The sequence below is a fragment of the Mangifera indica genome, chromosome 20 (assembly GCF_011075055.1).
Source record: "Mangifera indica cultivar Alphonso chromosome 20, CATAS_Mindica_2.1, whole genome shotgun sequence".
Classification (NCBI taxonomy): Eukaryota; Viridiplantae; Streptophyta; class Magnoliopsida; order Sapindales; family Anacardiaceae; genus Mangifera; species Mangifera indica.
In genome coordinates, this window is record NC_058156.1 from 205,561 (window position 1) to 222,563 (window position 17,003).

The 17,003-nt window shown below is 34.5% G+C and overlaps 4 protein-coding genes across 4 annotated transcripts; 3 read left to right on the top strand and 1 right to left on the bottom strand.

The window, feature by feature from the left end:
* Positions 1–376: 376 nt before the first annotated feature.
* On the top strand, positions 377–2,234 carry LOC123204381 (F-box/kelch-repeat protein At1g26930-like). The gene has a single exon (XM_044620982.1). It carries the CDS (start codon positions 619–621, stop codon positions 2,044–2,046), a length of 1,428 nt encoding a protein of 475 aa, XP_044476917.1. The 5' UTR covers positions 377–618; the 3' UTR covers positions 2,047–2,234.
* Positions 2,235–6,420: 4,186 nt separating this feature from the next.
* LOC123204898 (F-box/kelch-repeat protein At1g74510-like) lies at positions 6,421–8,209 on the top strand. Its single transcript, XM_044621704.1, has one exon. The coding sequence runs from the start codon at positions 6,625–6,627 to the stop codon at positions 8,134–8,136; it is 1,512 nt and encodes a 503-aa protein (XP_044477639.1). The 5' UTR covers positions 6,421–6,624; the 3' UTR covers positions 8,137–8,209.
* A 685-nt stretch (positions 8,210–8,894) lies between these two features.
* LOC123203963 (40S ribosomal protein S9-2-like) lies at positions 8,895–10,904 on the bottom strand. Its single transcript, XM_044620459.1, has 3 exons — positions 10,761–10,904; positions 9,866–10,247; positions 8,895–9,309 (listed from the first exon to the last, which is right to left on the bottom strand). Exons 1-3 carry the CDS (start codon positions 10,786–10,788, stop codon positions 9,126–9,128), a joined length of 594 nt encoding a protein of 197 aa, XP_044476394.1. The 5' UTR covers positions 10,789–10,904; the 3' UTR covers positions 8,895–9,125.
* Positions 10,905–13,613: 2,709 nt separating this feature from the next.
* LOC123204068 (microtubule-associated protein RP/EB family member 1B-like) lies at positions 13,614–16,587 on the top strand. Its single transcript, XM_044620615.1, has 8 exons — positions 13,614–13,904; positions 14,375–14,443; positions 14,547–14,633; positions 15,317–15,423; positions 15,554–15,699; positions 15,782–15,858; positions 15,984–16,097; positions 16,230–16,587. The coding sequence occupies exons 1-8, from the start codon at positions 13,797–13,799 to the stop codon at positions 16,350–16,352; spliced, it is 831 nt and encodes a 276-aa protein (XP_044476550.1). The 5' UTR covers positions 13,614–13,796; the 3' UTR covers positions 16,353–16,587.
* The last annotated feature ends 416 nt before the right edge of the window (positions 16,588–17,003 follow it).

Sequence of the window (17,003 nt, forward strand, 5' to 3'; positions counted from 1 at the left end):
ACACCTGCATTTTTACTCTCTGTGAGTTTTGTTGCTTTTGGCCCTGTCACTATACCTGTTGTTAACATGTTTCTGTTTTCTCTTTTCGCTCCTTGAGAGGTTCTATAGCATTTCTAGTGTGAAATATAGTGGGGTTCTATTTCACATTTGTCATTTTGATTCAATTTTCTTTCCTTTTCTTCATTTTTCTGAAGGAATGGATATCTGATATGGTTAACTGTCATTTCTCATTACGGGGTTTATATATATATATATATATATATATATATATATATATATATATATGTTTTTAAATACAAATTGTTTTGCTTGTGCATGAATTCTATACTGGTTGATAAGCCAAATGATCGGTCATAACGTTAATGTTTACATTGTTAGGGTGTTTTGCTTTTATTTTTAATATTTGACTTTCTTTTTTTTTTTATTTATGCCAAAGTTGTATTTTATGAAATAATCTATACGCGATTTTGCATGTTGAATTTATGAAGGTTACGATTATGTTTTTTATTTTCTTATTTTTTATGTTTTAAAATCTTATAGACGGATTAACTTTTTACTTTGTTGTGATGAAGAAGAAAGGAAACGATTTTGCTGCTTAGATTACCTAATCCTTGCAACATGTTCAAGATCTCAGACAAGTTGGCAAAACAAAAGGGCGAGCAGACCTCAGAGGAGTTTCCAAAGCAAGAGGCTGAGCAGATTAAAAAGGAGTTGTCAAACCAAGAAGGTGAGCAAATATCAAAGGAGTTGCCAAACCACGAGGGTGATCAGATATCAATGGATTTGACAAACCAAGATAGTGTGTCGACATCTAACAGTTTTGATGCTATTGACGACAATAAACGCCCGCTAGAAGATGGAGAGCACCCTGCCACGAGAAAAGCTGCAAAACCATTAGAATTTCATGAGAAAGAAGAGACAGTGAAAGGTATGCATGATCTTTCTCTAACCCAAATTGAGGAAGAAAATAAACCAAATCAGTCAGATTCAAGTTCACTCATTTTCGAGCTTAGGCGAGACATGTCAGTCAAATGTCTTGCTCACTGCTCAAGGTCTGACTATGGTGCAATAGCGGCAGTGAATAAAACATTCCGGTCTCTCATTCGAAGTGGAGAACTTTACAGGGTGAGGCGGCGTATGGGTATCGTTGAACATTGGGTTTATTTCTCGTGCAACCCGATGGAATGGGAGGCATTTGATCCATTTCGCCATAGATGGATGCGCTTGCCACAAATGCCTCCAAATGAATGCTTCACGTTTTCAGACAAGGAGTCGTTGGCTGTCGGCACGGATCTTCTTGTTTTTGGGAAGGAAATAACTTCCCATATTGTATATAAGTATGGTTTCTTAGCTAACACATGGTCAGTTGGAATCAATATGAATGCACCAAGGTGCTTGTTTGGGTCAGCCAGCTTAGGAGAAATTGCCATTGTAGCTGGCGGTTGTGATTCAACTGGTAGAATTTTGAGCTCAGCCGAGCTTTACAATTCAGAAACGAGCACGTGGGAGAGTATCCCTAATATGCACAAGCCAAGAAAGATGTGCTCAGGGGCTTTTATTGATAGCAAATTTTATGTAATTGGCGGAATTGGGATAGAGAACCCTAGCATGCTTACTTGTGCTGAAGTTTATGATTTAGAGGAAAATACATGGACAGTAATACCGAACATGTTTCCACCGCGAAACGGGGAGGTTGAGGTTGCAACATTTGCTGTAGGTGGGGCACCGCCGTTAATTGCTGTTGTGAAAAACGAACTGTATGCAGCTGATTATGTAAGACACGAGGTGAGCAAATATGACAAGGAGAGGAATGAGTGGATCACACTTGGGAGACTGCCAGAGCGAGCAGATTCAATTAACGGATGGGGTATAGCTTTCAAGGGATGTGGAGACATGCTCGTCGTTATCGGTGGACCAACGAATTCAGGTGGAGGAATGGTTGAGATAAATGCTTGGGTAACAGGTGAAGGTCCTCCAGAGTGGAACTTGCTTGCAACAAAACCCTCTTCTAGTTTTGTATATAATTGTGCTGTGATGGGATGCTAAGATGCTGGCCTTGGTTATGCAGCTGGCCTTATGTAGTTGGGTTCTTGCCGGGTTGGAAGTTACGAGGGCTTTTCAAAGTTTGGTGGTAATGTATAGAATAGGCACTATTGAATAAATGAATGTGCGGGTAAAGTTGTAGTTGTTCTACATAGTTTTTGCAAAGTTTAACTTAATGTCCTATTCCTATACATACTCTATTATTCCTCATAATTTTCATCGTTCTAATGAACATTATATATTTGCACAATTACTTAAAAACTTGAAATAAACATATTCATAGTATTTACATAAAATCAAAGTCCAAATAAATCATAAAATAAATCAAAGGTAAATATCTGTGAGTCCATCTCCCTCTGATTGGACGCCCCGTCGCTGCCATCATCAGTGGAGATGGAAAAATGTTAGGTAATGGTGGTTGGAAGAAATTATAAGGTTGAGAATATGCAAATGATTTTATTAAGGAATGTGGTGGACATTCATTCGTCAAAGTTTATTAGTTATTTGACCAAAAATAAGGGAAAGAATCTTAATTGATCATTCACTTTCATAAAATTACAAAATTTTTAATATTCAAGGTATTGTACTGAAGCTTTTAATGGGTCATTTTATGTATAAATTTCTGAAAATAGTAGAGATACTGGAATAAGCAAAACCGATGTTAATGCATAAAAACCCCATTGGAGAAAAATTGCAATAACCCTCAAGAAAATCATGTCAAATTATTCTTTATTTTTTATAATTTTTTTAGCCGTGGCAATATTGAGGGCCCAAGCAATTGCTAATCATCGAGCCCTTCTTGTTTCCATGGGGTGGCCACCACCATTTTCTGCTTTGACTTCCTCTAATTATACGGATACAAGGAGATCACCTCAAGTCTTAAATCCTCTTTTTACTATGAAAGGGGATGTCAAACACCAATACTGTATGTGAAACTTTCTTGCTTTGGGCAACCTTAACGAGTTGCAGTGATGAAGAAAATCAAGGCAACTTGTAGGGCCATAGTCTGGAAGTTGCTCGTCACCAGCCATTTTGGGCGATTGAAAAGCTGGTCAATCCTTCGTTAGTTGCAACTTAACATCATTTGTCGAAGTGGATTGATAAGCCTGAGTTCGTTTTTGCTCTTGTAAATAAGATTGCAAGGGGATTATGTTGACTCTATGGATGAGTTATTGTAACCAGTGGTGGATGAAGCTATGCTGTTTGGGTACAGTTGCAGAAAAGAATGGATGAAGAGAGGGTTGACCACATTATTGACATGGTAAAAGAAGTATTTCCTGTTAATGCTGCTCAATTCGATGAGGAGAGTGTTACTGGTATTAAATCAGAAGCTAGGATATCATGCCTTAACCTTATGATGGCGGTGTTGAGAAGTTGATGTTAAGCATAAAGTAGAAAGGAGTGTTCAAGTTTGATTCGATTTGTATATATTCCTATTGGAGCTCATTTGAGTTTATCCATAATATCATTGACAAATTTTTAATAAAGTAAACAGTATAATCAAAAAGATGAATAATATTACCATCAAATGAAATAATAACGTTAGATAGATAAACAAATTAATCTCAAATTAAACTATCGACAAGCTCCAACTCTGAAAAGATAAATCAATAAATAGCAACCATCACCCACATTGACCGACATGCAAAATTAGCCAACATCAACATTTTAGTATTACAACCCTTCCATTTTATTAAATCATTCTTTTACCTGTAACTGTGAGATTTGAATTCAACGAAGGGAAATTTTAAGTTACCCACCCCAGTAAGCTTACTGGCTGTACCATATTTAATTGTTCATTGCCCATGAATTGGCGACTACGAAAAAGTGAAAAAAATTTAAAGAAAAAAAAGAGTGAAACGTGTGTAATACTATGTCTACATTTCATTCGTTTTAAACTTTATATTATATCTTTATTATTATTTAATTTCGTTATAATATGATCTGTCTCAAGTATGAACTTCCCAATAGATTCAAATCAATACAAAATCTTTCCATTTGCCATAAACTTTAGTCTTATAGAAATTTTTCACTAACATTTGGGTCCTTGTATTATAAGGTTAATTGTAATCTGAATTAACTTGAGTTTAGATTGAACATGTCAAGTTCGAGCTTGACTAGATTGAGTTCAACTCAAAAATTGAGTTCACTTTCATACCTAAGTCGAGTGTAAATCAATTTAAACATTTGAGCTCAATCTCAACTCAAATATACTCAAATTGAATATTACATCTGAGTTGAGTCTAACTTTAGATTCTATAAACTAACTTGAGCTCGAACAAAAGAATATCAACTTATCGACCTTGAGTTGATCTTCATTAATCTTTTTAGATTTGAGTCAATCTTAAGTCATTATTTTCACAATAGAACTAAGCATTGACCTAATCAAAAGGTTGATATGGGTTTATGCTAGTCTGACTAACAATCAATCAGACTAACTCATCAACATGTTAATTTAAAAAAAATATATAATAATATTCAACTAAATATATTTATAGTTTCATGCTATGATATATAATCCTTATCAGATAGACTCAATTCATGTTCCCGTAATTACAAAAATTTTGAAAAATGAAAACAATATTCGATTAAATAGAAAATAATCATCCGGTGGTAGGGTATATATCTTAAAAGATGAATTGGGTTAGCGATATAAATGATGAAACAACTCAAATTAACCCTTGTTTGACTCAATTCAGATAAAATCGAGCTCATCTATACAAAACAAGCTTTCTAAACCTAAACATAGAGTAAAATGTTATTAAATAACTATACAATACAACTTTATAGACCAAGACTCGCTTATGGACTACCTTGTGATTATCACTATCCATATCCTTATTCCAAACATATTTCCATTTTTGAATCCAGTTTAATGTACAAAATCATTCAATTTAAATCCAAATCTGCCCAAAAACATTAAAATTGCGTCCTCATAAATACAATGCACTAAAAAGGTCAAAAAATCTGATATGCTTAGAATATTTAATGATGTGTTAGATTTAATTAAAATATGTAAATTTAAATACCAAATGTGACAAAATCCAACCATTAAAAGAGAATCGGATTTTATTTTTATTATTTTTCATCTAAAATTAGAATATAATTTCAAATCTTATCTGTAATTTGGTAAGTGAAAAAAGTTGTTGTTTTAATTTTGTTTCCATAATTTGGAGAAATCCTCTAGATTTTCTTTCCTTTTGTTGATTCTTTCAGTTATTTTCGGATTTTCAAAAATAATTTTTATTTCTTGAAAAATAATTTTCTTCACTAATAATAATCCATAAAACATATTTGATGGTAAATAATTAAGTTAAACAAATAGTAAATAATGAATACTTTACCTCATCTTCAAATTACATACTTCAAAGATTGTCATTCCAAAGAAGTATGTACAAACTATTTATACCAAATGATTGGGTTAGAAAACTTACCATGAAAAAAGAGTAGGGTTGAGAGTTGTAAAGGCTACGACTGATACTTAAAAAAAGGCTTCTTCTCTTTGGTGAATTATGGTAAAATCCTCTTCTCTACTCTCACACTATAAAAGCCCAGTTCCATTCCCATGAAGCACACACAAATATATAATACTTTCTCAGTCGAAGAAGAACAAGAGAGCAAGAAAAGAAGAAGAGAGAAACTCAGCACACACACTTACATACTTGAGTTGAGAGTGACTAAATTTAGTAACTGACTTTCGTTTTGTTTTTACAGTTCAAGGGTTACAACGCCTGCATTTTTACTCTCTGTGGGTTTTTTGGCTTTTGGCCGTCTCATTACACCTGCTGTTATCGTGTTTATGTTCCTTTTTCGCTCGTTGAGACGTTCTATATCATTTCTGGCGTGAAACATAATGGGGTTATTGCATATTGGTTCTCGCAACTTTCATTTGTAGAGCTTTGTCTATTTTACTGTGTGTTTAGAGGAAATTTTTTAGCTGACTTTGGATTTATTTCATTGTTGACATTTTGATTCTTCAACTGTGTTTCTCGGTTATTGTCGCTGCAATTTTCTTTGTTTTTCTGAAGGAATGGATATGTGTTATGGGTAATTGTCATTTCTCATTACGGGGTTTTGTTTGTGCATGAATTCGATGCTGGTTGATAAGCCAAATGATCGTTAGGATGTTTTGCTTTTATTATCACTTTTTTTTTTTTGAATTATGCCAAATTTGGATTGATACAGGCTGATCTTAGATGAGTTTTTTTTTTCTCATTTATTATTATTATTTTTTTAATCAAACTTTCAGAAATTCCAGTTGCATGTGAAAATCAATGTTTTGATTCCTTTAAAAATCACAATTTCGCTCAACTGCTCTGTTGTATTTTATGAAATAATTTGTACGCTATTTTTTTGCTTCTTGAAATGAATGTTCATGATTTATTGTGTTTTCTTAATTGAGTGCATATTTAGCTGATTTCATATGATTTTGCATGTTGAATTTCTGAGGGTTACGATTCTATATTTTCATTTTCTTATTTTTGATGTTTTCAATTCTTATAAACTGATTGACCTTGTACTTTATTGTGACAAGGAAGGAAGGAAACGATTTTGCTGCTCAAATAACCTAATCCCTGCAACATGTTCGAGATCTCAGAAGAGTTGGCAAAACAAGAGGGCAAGCCAATCTCAGAGGAGTTGCAAAAGCAAGAGGGTGATCATATATCAAATGAGTTGACAAACCAGGACGGTGAGCAGATATCAAAGGAGTTGTCAAACCAAGATGGTGAGCAGGTATCAAATGAGTTGACAAACCAGGACGGTGAGCAGATATCAAAGGAGTTGTCAAACCAAGATGGTGAGCAGATATCAAATGAGTTGACAAACCAAGATGGTGTATGGACATATAACATTTTTGACGTTATTGACAACTGTAAACGCCCGCTAGAAGATGGAGAGGACCCTGCTGCGAGAAATGTTGCAAAACCATTAGAATTTCATGAGAAAGAAGACACTGTGAAGGGCATGCATGATCTTTCTCTAACCCAAATTGACCACCCAGATAAGTCAAATCATGTAGGATATCATTCTGAGTCAAGTTCACTCATTTCTAAGCTTGGGCGAGACCTGTCAATCAACTGTCTCGCTCACTGCTCAAGGTCTGACTATGGTGCAATAGCTGCCGTGAATAAAACATTTTGGTCTCTCATTCGAAGTGGAGAACTTTACAGGATGAGGCGGTGTATGGGTGTCATTGAACATTGGGTTTATTTCTCGTGCAACCCGATGGAATGGGAGGCATTTGATCCATTTCGCCACAGATGGATGCGTCTGCCACGAATGCCTCCAACTGAAATCTTCATGTTTTCAGACAAGGAGTCGTTGGGCGTTGGTACGGATCTACTTGTTTTTGGAAAGGAAATAACTTCCCCTATTGTATTTAAGTATAGTTTGTTAGCCAACACGTGGTCACTTGGAATAAGTATGAATGCACCAAGGTGCTTGTTTGGATCAGCCAGCTCAGGCGAAATTGCCATTGTGGCCGGCGGTTGTGATCCAACTGGTAGAATTTTGAGCTCAGCCGAGCTTTACAATTCAACAACGAGCATGTGGGTGAGTATCCCAAATATGCACATGCCTAGAAAAATGTGCTCAGGAGCATTCATTGATGGAAAATTTTATGTAGTTAGTGGGATCGGGATAGAGAACCCTGGCATGCTTACTTCTGGGGAAGTTTATGATTTTGAAAAAAATACATGGACTGTAATACCAGACATGTTTCCACCGCGAAACGGGGAGGTTGGGGGCACAACATTTGTTGCAGGTGGGGCACCACCTTTAATTGCTGTTGTGAAAAACGAGTTATATGCAGCTGATTATGCTCGACATGAGGTGAGCAGATATGACAAGACGGGGAATGTGTGGATCACACTTGGGAGACTACCAGAAGGAGCAGATTCAATGAATGGATGGGGTTTAGCTTTCAGGGGATGTGGAGACATGCTCGTCGTTATTGGTGGCCGAAGGAATTCAGGTGGAGGTGTGATTGAGTTGTATGCTTGGGTTCCAAGTGAAGGCCCTCTAGAGTGGAACTTGCTTGCAGCAAAGGTCTCTCCTAATTTTGTTTATAATTGTGCAGTGATGGGATGCTGAGTTGCTTGCTTTGGTTATGCAGTTGGCTTTATATTGCTAGCTTTTTGCAAAGTTCATCTTACCGTCGTACATATACCGCAATATTTCTCATAATTTCCAATGTTGTTATTATAAGAAAATTAAAAGAAATTGCTTGCGTTCTCTCATAAAAAGGGGATAAAAAAATTCAATGTGACACATAGTTGAAAGTAATAAGGGAGAAAGGAAGCTTATGTTAATTGAAATAAAAGGTGCGAACATCTTTGATTCATATTAGGAGCATAAAAAAGGGGAAGTACCAAAATTGAATTGGATGCTTACGGTTCAATAAGAACATGTCTGTTCTGCTCAATAAACGGCTCCTAGAGTTTGAGCTCAGGCCGGAGGTGGCTTAATAATAATAATATCCAAAGTACTATGAAAGTTGTAGTACGTTAGTTTTTTGTATACATTGTGAAACCGGACTGAGGTCGTGACGTGACTTCACACACTTTGACTGTGAGTTGGGAATGTAAAAGCGAAAACCCCATTTTAGGGAGAAAAATTGCAATAACCCCTTTCTTTGTGAAGAATGTTTTACTTATTATCAATTTCCATTCAGCACGAATAATCATACCAATCCACTAACATGTAATATGGACCCAAACATGACAATAATAAAAATTTAACCATTGACTGATTGCATCTTCTGAAGCAAAAAGTACCTTTCTCTTAAAATTAAATAAAAACTGAGTAGTTTCACATCCAGTAACATCACCTTAATGAACAAATCAATAAAATGATGGCAACATCAGGCTGATGGTCATACTAACCCCAATAACATATTCTTTTTCACAGAAATATTGAATTTAAGATAATCTCACACAAGCTAAAATTAAAAAAAATAAAATAAAAGATCAAAATAAATAACAACTTTCTTCCACAACTTGAAAAGAAAATTGTGTGGTGGCGATAAATATTAGATTTGATAACAATTCAACTACTACCAGCAAAAGATAACAAATCATCACTTAATCCTCGTCCTCTTCATCACCATCTCCACCAGCAGCTTTCTTAGCAGCTGCCTTCTGGTTCCTTCTCTTCACTCTTCCAGGACGACCACCACCAAATGGACTAGTGAGTGAGAAATCAATGTGCTTCTGTGAATCAACCCGAACCATGAAAGATGGGATGTTCACCACCTGCCTACCAACCCTGCCAAGTGAAAGGAAATCCACATTGTTAGTACAGTGAAAATAGTTAAAATAAGAGCACAAACTCTATATGAAACACTTTCAGAAATGCACAACAAACCCACTTCACTCCAAGCATCATAATAATATCTATACTCGAGGGAGCTGATTCCTCGAAGAAAACAGCGACCATAAACGCAATTATTACCATGAACTATAAAATGATGCTTACATTAAACTAAAATATTGAAAGCATGCTCAAAGAAGTATGATGTTGAGCTGGTTTCAAGCAACAATCAAAAGAGTAATTGGAGGCATAGATGGTCTGGCCTAATAATATTTATAAGATTCCATAAAATGGAAACCAAACATTTAGATTCCTCTGTATCATAACATCATTCCATGGGGATATACAAGAAAAAAGATAATAATTTATGGAATTACTACCACCAACTACAAGCAGAAAAAGTCATAAAAAGAACTTAAAGTTAAATACAATCACGCAGAATCCAATTTTGGCAAAGAGTAAAATCTGAAACCGTTACCACCTATCCATAAAAACCAATTAATAAAAATACCTGATATGCCTCTGTCTGATGAGCACTCGGGCATGGTGGATAGACTTGGCCATACCCATCTTGAATACGTGTGTTTGCAAGCGGCGCTCAAGGAAGTTCTCAACAGTCAAAGCCAAAACATAATCAAGCTTGTTCTGGCTCTCGTCCAAAAGCCCAAAGCGGTTCATCCTGCGAAGAAGGGCCTCACCCTCAAATATCCGACGTGGGTTCTTCTCATCAAGGGTCAGAAGCTCCCTTGCAGCATTTCGAATGCGACTCAATGCATATTGAACTCTCCACAACTCCCTCTTGCACCGTAACCCATACTCTCCAACAAGCCTCAGCTCGGCATCCAGGCGCTCCTTCTCATAGGGGCGACGGGGCTTCTTAAATGTCTTCCCATCTTCAGATATTCATAGAATATTCAGCAACAAATCAGTTTCTAAACTAATTTGATAGAAAGAAGACAATAATTTAAAAAATAATTATTATACCTAATAGTGAAACTGGCACTACTAGCACCAAACACACTCAGTAAACAAAAACTTCTCATTTTTAGCTAATTTTTTGCATTTTCTACTTCTCAACGTTAGCAGACACCAATCACAGCATATAACTGAAAGCCTCCATGATAAACTTCCTGGAACAGCAACTAAAACCTACTTCTAAACCAAAATTATGTGTTACTAAATCCTAAGTGATCAAATATTCCTTTCCTTTCCCAAAATTTTCTCACACTAAGATCAAAACCCATACGAAATAACACATCATAAGCAATAGTAAACAATAAAAAAAATCGTCAAACAGATCCATTCGCATCTTTAATACTTCAGTTTCTTCACATTGTTATGATCATCAAATAATTTCAACTGCAAAATCCAAAATTATGACAAATTTATACGGAAATAGAACTTACAGTTACGGTAAAACGAGACGTGTACCATGTTGCTTCTTTCGCAGGTCCGTCTCTCCCGTTTCAAACGCCGATCACCATTTAGTAAGACTGAGATACTTATAAGCAAACCCCAAAAACCCTAATCCTGGAATCACATATAACTGTTACCAAACATATTGCTATTTGCCTTAAAAGTTGAGGTCCATTTCAAGCCCATATGGTTTTATGATATTGGGCCCAATTCCCGCTAAATCCCAACCATAACACCCATAATATCTCAAATTTTCTAAAGGCCCTTATATTTTTTAAGTATTAATAGTATCCCTATTGTTAATAGGGATGAATTCAATATGAGTCAAGCCAAATCTAAGGTCAACTCAAGCTCAAATCAAAGTCTTAATGCCCATCTCGAGTTCAAGTTGATTCACACTGTCAGTGCAAGGTCTCAACAAAGTAAATAATATTATCAAATGATGAATAATATCGTTAATAAGAGGAATAATATCATTAAATGACAAATGAGTCGATTTTAAACCTACTCATAAATTAATCCTACATCATCCATCACATGCCAAAAGGCTCCCTAGTAGCATCTCATGAAAATAGCTTGAAATAAGCTAAATCGGTTCATATTACTTTTGGCATAATTGTATTTTACCATCAAAATTTCAAAACTATCTATGTAGATGACAAAAATTTACCAACAAGAATTACATAAATCTAGAGGAAAATTTCACACAATACAAACAATAGGGAGCAAGATAAAATTTTTTAAGTGCACAATTGATCAATAAAAAGCTTAAATCCATCGTTATATTATTAACTTTTCTAAAGTAATTTGAAATAATACAAACTATTGTTTTTTCTTATCTCTATATAATTTTTCTTTTATAACAAAGAATCTCACTTAAACCGAATCGTCATTTTCATGGGATTGAAACAATCAAACAAGACATGACAAATTTAAATATAGTGATTTATCCTAGAATTACTCAATCAGATTAATACAAAATTTGATTTTGATATATCATTAAAAGAGATTTAACGTTGTGTTCTCTTATACCTATATTGAATATAGAAATCTAAAATATAGATACAACTAGATTTTATCATATTGAATCTAAGCTATTAAAGAATAAATAAATCTAAATTCTAACATATCAAATCTAGATGTGTCAAGTATAGATACAACTAAATCCTATCACATTAAATCAAGTAGACATGGATGAAATATTTTGCGACAAATTATGGAACAAACTAAATTAGTTAGGACTTATTTTTCTCAGTAGCCGAAATCATATATATTTTTTTATAATAAAATTATATATACTAAAACTATACACCAAACTAGACACGTCAATTGAATTGGGCTAAATGGAGGTCTGGCCCGAAGTATGAAAAAGGGCCCGAGCACGATAAAGCCCGGCCCAATACTGTAGAGTGTTGGCCGGGCACATGGGCCTATCGGCCCGGGCCTAAATATTAGGTACATGGGCTGACCTGACCTGGCCCGACTCGATACTGTATATATATATATATATATATATATTTCCTGGGCAGCAGAAGCTGTCTTACGGCAGAAGCAGATTTTTGCTTCTACCTTGGCAGAAGCAGATTTTTGCTTCTGCCAGGAAGAAGCTGCATAATTTAAAAAAAAAAAAAATTTAAATAAATCTATTTTATTTCTTTTTATTTTTATTTATAAATCTTTTAATCACTCAATTTCAATTATTTCATTATATTTTCAATTTCATTAACCCTCTTTCGAAAAATATCTAAATTCATAAATAATAATTATTTATTTTTAAAGAATTCAGAGATTTAAATATAAAAGATGAGTAGATAAATATTATATAGTAGATATATTTTATTTATGTTTTATAATTTATACCGTATGTAAATTAATTTATTTGTATTATGTTATTAATTTATAATATTTTTCATCATATAACTACGGTATTCCTCCGTCACAAGTGAGGGGTTATAAATAAAATATTCGGGATACTGTTATCGGTTTTAATAATTGAAAAAAATTTATGTTAAAAAATGTTAATTAAAATTTTTTTAAAAAAATTGATTAAATGGGCCAGGCTGGCCCGATTAAAGCCCAACCTGGCCCAGCCCCATTAAAACCTGGCCCGATTAAGGCCCGTTATTATATGGGTCGGGCCTTGGGTTTTTATATTTTAATGGGCCGGCTTGGTCCGAAGGCTCGTTACTATTTGGGCCTTAGACCCGGCACGACCCATTAGCCCGATGGGCCAAGCTGAAGCCAACCCAGCCCGACCCATTGACAACTATACATCAAACTGAATATTAATAATGATATATTATTATATAATTAAATAATTTTAAATTAAAAATAAAATAATATTTAATTATATAATAATATATTATCATTAATAACCAATTTGATATTCGTTTTAAAATAAATGTATCTTGCAAAAAGGGGAAAGTCATTATTATACCCACCGATCCTTGTTGAAAGGGATTAATGTCAAAGTCAATCAGCATCCTCAACCTAAAGTTAAATGTTATGGGGAGGTGTTTTGTAGTTGGTCATTATCTCTTGATAATCAACACCTTTAAATTGGTGTCTACTAATTAATTATTTATTTCATATTTAATAATTTTTATTCACCGTCCTTACTTACTAAAATTAAATTTGATCTCAATGATTTAAGTTCGAGTTTAAATTGAATGAATTAAATTTAAATTATTTTAAATATTTAAATTTAAATTTAATTTAAAATTAAATTATTAAAAAAATTAATATGAGATCCAACCCTAAAGCCAACTTGCCGCCACTATAAATTATTGAAAAAAATGAAATATTTATTTTATTTGATAATTAAATGAACGTTCAAAATAAAAAATAAAAACCGCATTTTCACAGGGCCGGTGCCTGCCTGCCTGCCAATAACTTTTTTTTCTGCATCGTCTGTTTTCCTTTTCTGGTTTTTCTTCTTCTTATTGCATTCTCTAAACTAAACACTCTTTAATCACGCCAAAACAGAACGTTTTCGCTCCTTCACTCTGAATTTTCAGTTACAATTAATGGCAACGAACATTGGAATGATGGACAGTGCTTATTTTGTTGGGAGGAATGAGTTGTTGACGTGGATCAATAACAGGCTTCAACTAAATCTTTCTCGCATTGAAGAGGTACCCTTTTCCCTTCTTGCTCCATATGTTTGTTTCAGTGTGTTTTTGAGTTGGGTCTCCAATTATGCGTTTCGGGTTTTACTTTGGAAGAGAGATTGGTGGGTATAAATGCTGTTTAGTACTATTTCTATTGTTTGATTTTTATGAATTCGTTTCTTCTTTGTTGGAAATTTACTTTCTTTTTTTTTTTGGTCGAAAAGTCCCTATTTTTTTCTTTTCAAAGAAGTGGAAAAAAACCACGGCTTGTTAATTGAGTGTAAAGGTAAGAGCTTTGCTTTGAAATGATATCCCTTTTTTTTTTTCTGGGTGCTATTCGTTTTAACATGTTGAGTTGGTTGGTGCAACAGTAGACGAATGTACTAACAATATCTTTCTTTGGATTATACCGTGAAATTTGTTTTATAATTTTATTTTTGGGTTTTGGAATTTTAACCTTTTTGAGTTTCTTCGTATGAACCATTGATGGGCAGGTTGCGTCAGGGGCGGTGCAGTGCCAAGTGATGGACATGACCTACCCAGGAGTTGTTCCAATGCACAAGGTGACAATCACGCTACTGCTACTTTACTTTTCATTTCACCTTTTTCTTTTATTTAATCATTTCGATCACCTTTCTAATTTTTTTCCGGGGTTGAATTTTTTAGGTAAATTTTGACGCCAAGACAGAATATGACTTTATCCAAAATTACAAGGTCCTACAGGATGTATTCAATAAGTTGAAAATTGAAAAGGTAATTGCATGTTTTCCTGAAATGCTCATTTGTTTGTTCATTGCTTGACGTACGAATTTTGGCTGCTCTAGTCGGTTTGTTTTGGAATTAGCATATACATTATGCTCATATTCTCATGTTTAAACAAAATTCAGTGCACTCTATTGTTTACATTTCATAACATCATACTCATTTTTGGGTTCTTAATCTCCTTGTTTGCTGTTACCTTTAGTCATTGATTTATACTGGGAATGATTTAAAGGGGTGGCCTCTTCCCTACCTGTTCATCAACTCTCATTAAAATGTATTAGTAATCTCTTCTCTATAGTCTCTCAGCAAACATGATGTAAATGACACGGACAACTCTGGATGAAGAGTTTCTTTTAGCAGCTGGATGTAGTGGCAACTTGGTTGGTTATTGGCAAACACAAAAAGGATGAAGTGGAATTCAAGTTAATGGAGGGCTTTACGGCAGGATACATTTGAAATCACTCTGTTTATGTTAATTCTCTTATATATAGAGTTTAGTAACTAAAATCTGTACTATAAATTGGCTTAACTCAATGGATACAGACTGTTGGTGTCTCTGTAATCAATAATGTTATCAGTCTAGTATGAACTGCATTGCAGGTTTAGGTGGTTTACTATTCATTCTTGTAGTAGACATTTGCACTGACTATTATCTCATTTTTGTTCCATGCCAGCATATTGAGGTCAACAAGCTTGTTAAAGGTCGACCTTTGGACAACTTGGAGTTTTTACAATGGCTGAAACGCTATTGTGAATCTATAAATGGTGGCATTATGAATGAGTATGTTATTGTCTCTCTCTTTCCTCTCCTATGGTATTTTTTGGACTCTTTGATAAAGTTTTGCCAGCATGACAATATCTTTTTTTTGTTTTGCATATTTCTGATTTTCTTGCATGGTTTGTTCTTGTAGGAACTACAATCCCATAGAACGAAGAAGTAAAGGTGGGAAGGAGCGGACTTCTAAGAGTGGTTCACTGAAGATTTCAAAATCATTGCAGACTAACAACATGCATAATACTGGTGCTGGGGACACAGCTGCCCACAGCAAAGCCTCTGGTTACCTTAAACCTCTTAATTTCTTGTGTGCTTGTGTCTTCTAGTTTTTTTAAAACAAATGTAGTGTTTGTCACTGATATAGGGCCCAGGCAAGGTAAGACACATGCTGCAGCAGGTGGAACTAATTCTTTGGAAGAGGTTCAGGGTTTGTCCAAGAGGGTATTGGCATTAGTTTCTTGCTGGATTTCTCATTAACCTGTTGAAATTTCAATGCTGTGTAATCTATGATGCAGCTTGTCAATGGTTTCTAAATTTTTTTTTTTTTTTTGGTTATATTTATACAGATTACAGATCTTAAGCTCTCTGTGGATCTTTTGGAGAAAGAAAGGGACTTTTACTTTGCAAAATTGCGGGATATAGAAATACTTTGTCAGACTACTGAATTGGAGCATCTTCCTGTAAGAATTATTGGGCTTGTTTTTGACTTTTGAAATATATTTTGATTATGGTTTTACATATCTTTCTTGGACTTAATTATCGTCCCTTTTCCTCCTTACATATTACATTTTGATACTTCTCTATTGGTGCAGATGTCTGCAGCGATCAAGAAGATATTGTATGCTGCTGATGCAAAAGAGTCAGCACTAGCAGAAGCGCAGGACTATTTGTCACAGTTTCTTGGTGATGCTGATAATGAAGCAGAAGATGAATGAGTTTTAACAAAAACAATAGGGGCTTTTGCGCTCGGAAGGCCTCGTTTGACAAATGTAGGGTGTCCTTTGATCATAAGATGCAGGAGATGCTTTTAATGTACTCAAGTCTTCAAACACCATCCGATCAAAACTGTAGGACTTTTCATTTCTCTGTTTCCTTTTCTATTTTGTGCTTGATAAATTATTGTGGACTAAATTAATGACTAATTTATTGGTTGTTATTACTGTTGGTTTATTTCTGTATGTTTGGGAAATGTCATAGTTAGTTTAAGCTGTGATTCACTGCATAGAGTTCAGTAGATAAAATTTTTGGTTCTTAACTGTCAATGTGACAAAAGGGGCATGAAAGAACTTGGTTTCCTAGCTGCTTCATAACCGTCCATTCTTTAGAAACTAAATCTCACTTTTATATTTCAGAGCTGGATTTGAATATGGTAGTGGATTGGTCATATTAATAGGTTCTAATGGATTAGCATGTCATTATGTAATTGAGTGAATTTTAATTAGAGATAAAATAAACAGTTAAACTACTTGATTAAATAATGACATGTCAATTGTTAGTACCTATTTGTTAGTATGTGTAGTATTATTTGATGCAGAAATTGCATTATACATTGCTACTCTCTTGCAAGTTTTTAAGCTTAAAGATGG

Excerpts from the sequence above, each read along its gene's own strand:
- LOC123204381 (XM_044620982.1), top strand. The coding sequence starts at position 619 with ATGTTCAAGATCTCAGACAAGTTGGCAAAACAAAAGGGCGAGCAGACC.
- LOC123204898 (XM_044621704.1), top strand. The coding sequence starts at position 6,625 with ATGTTCGAGATCTCAGAAGAGTTGGCAAAACAAGAGGGCAAGCCAATC.
- LOC123204068 (XM_044620615.1), top strand. The coding sequence starts at position 13,797 with ATGGCAACGAACATTGGAATGATGGACAGTGCTTATTTTGTTGGGAGG. Across the intron at positions 14,444-14,546 it reads GAGTTGTTCCAATGCACAAG|GTAAATTTTGACGCCAAGAC; the intron begins GTGACAATCACG and ends TGAATTTTTTAG. Across the intron at positions 14,634-15,316 it reads ATAAGTTGAAAATTGAAAAG|CATATTGAGGTCAACAAGCT; the intron begins GTAATTGCATGT and ends GTTCCATGCCAG.
- LOC123203963 (XM_044620459.1), bottom strand. The coding sequence starts at position 10,788 with ATGGTACACGTCTCGTTTTACCGTAACT. Across the intron at positions 10,248-10,760 it reads CGTCTCGTTTTACCGTAACT|ATGGGAAGACATTTAAGAAG; the intron begins GTAAGTTCTATT and ends GAATATCTGAAG. Across the intron at positions 9,310-9,865 it reads ATCAGACAGAGGCATATCAG|GGTTGGTAGGCAGGTGGTGA; the intron begins GTATTTTTATTA and ends TTCACTTGGCAG.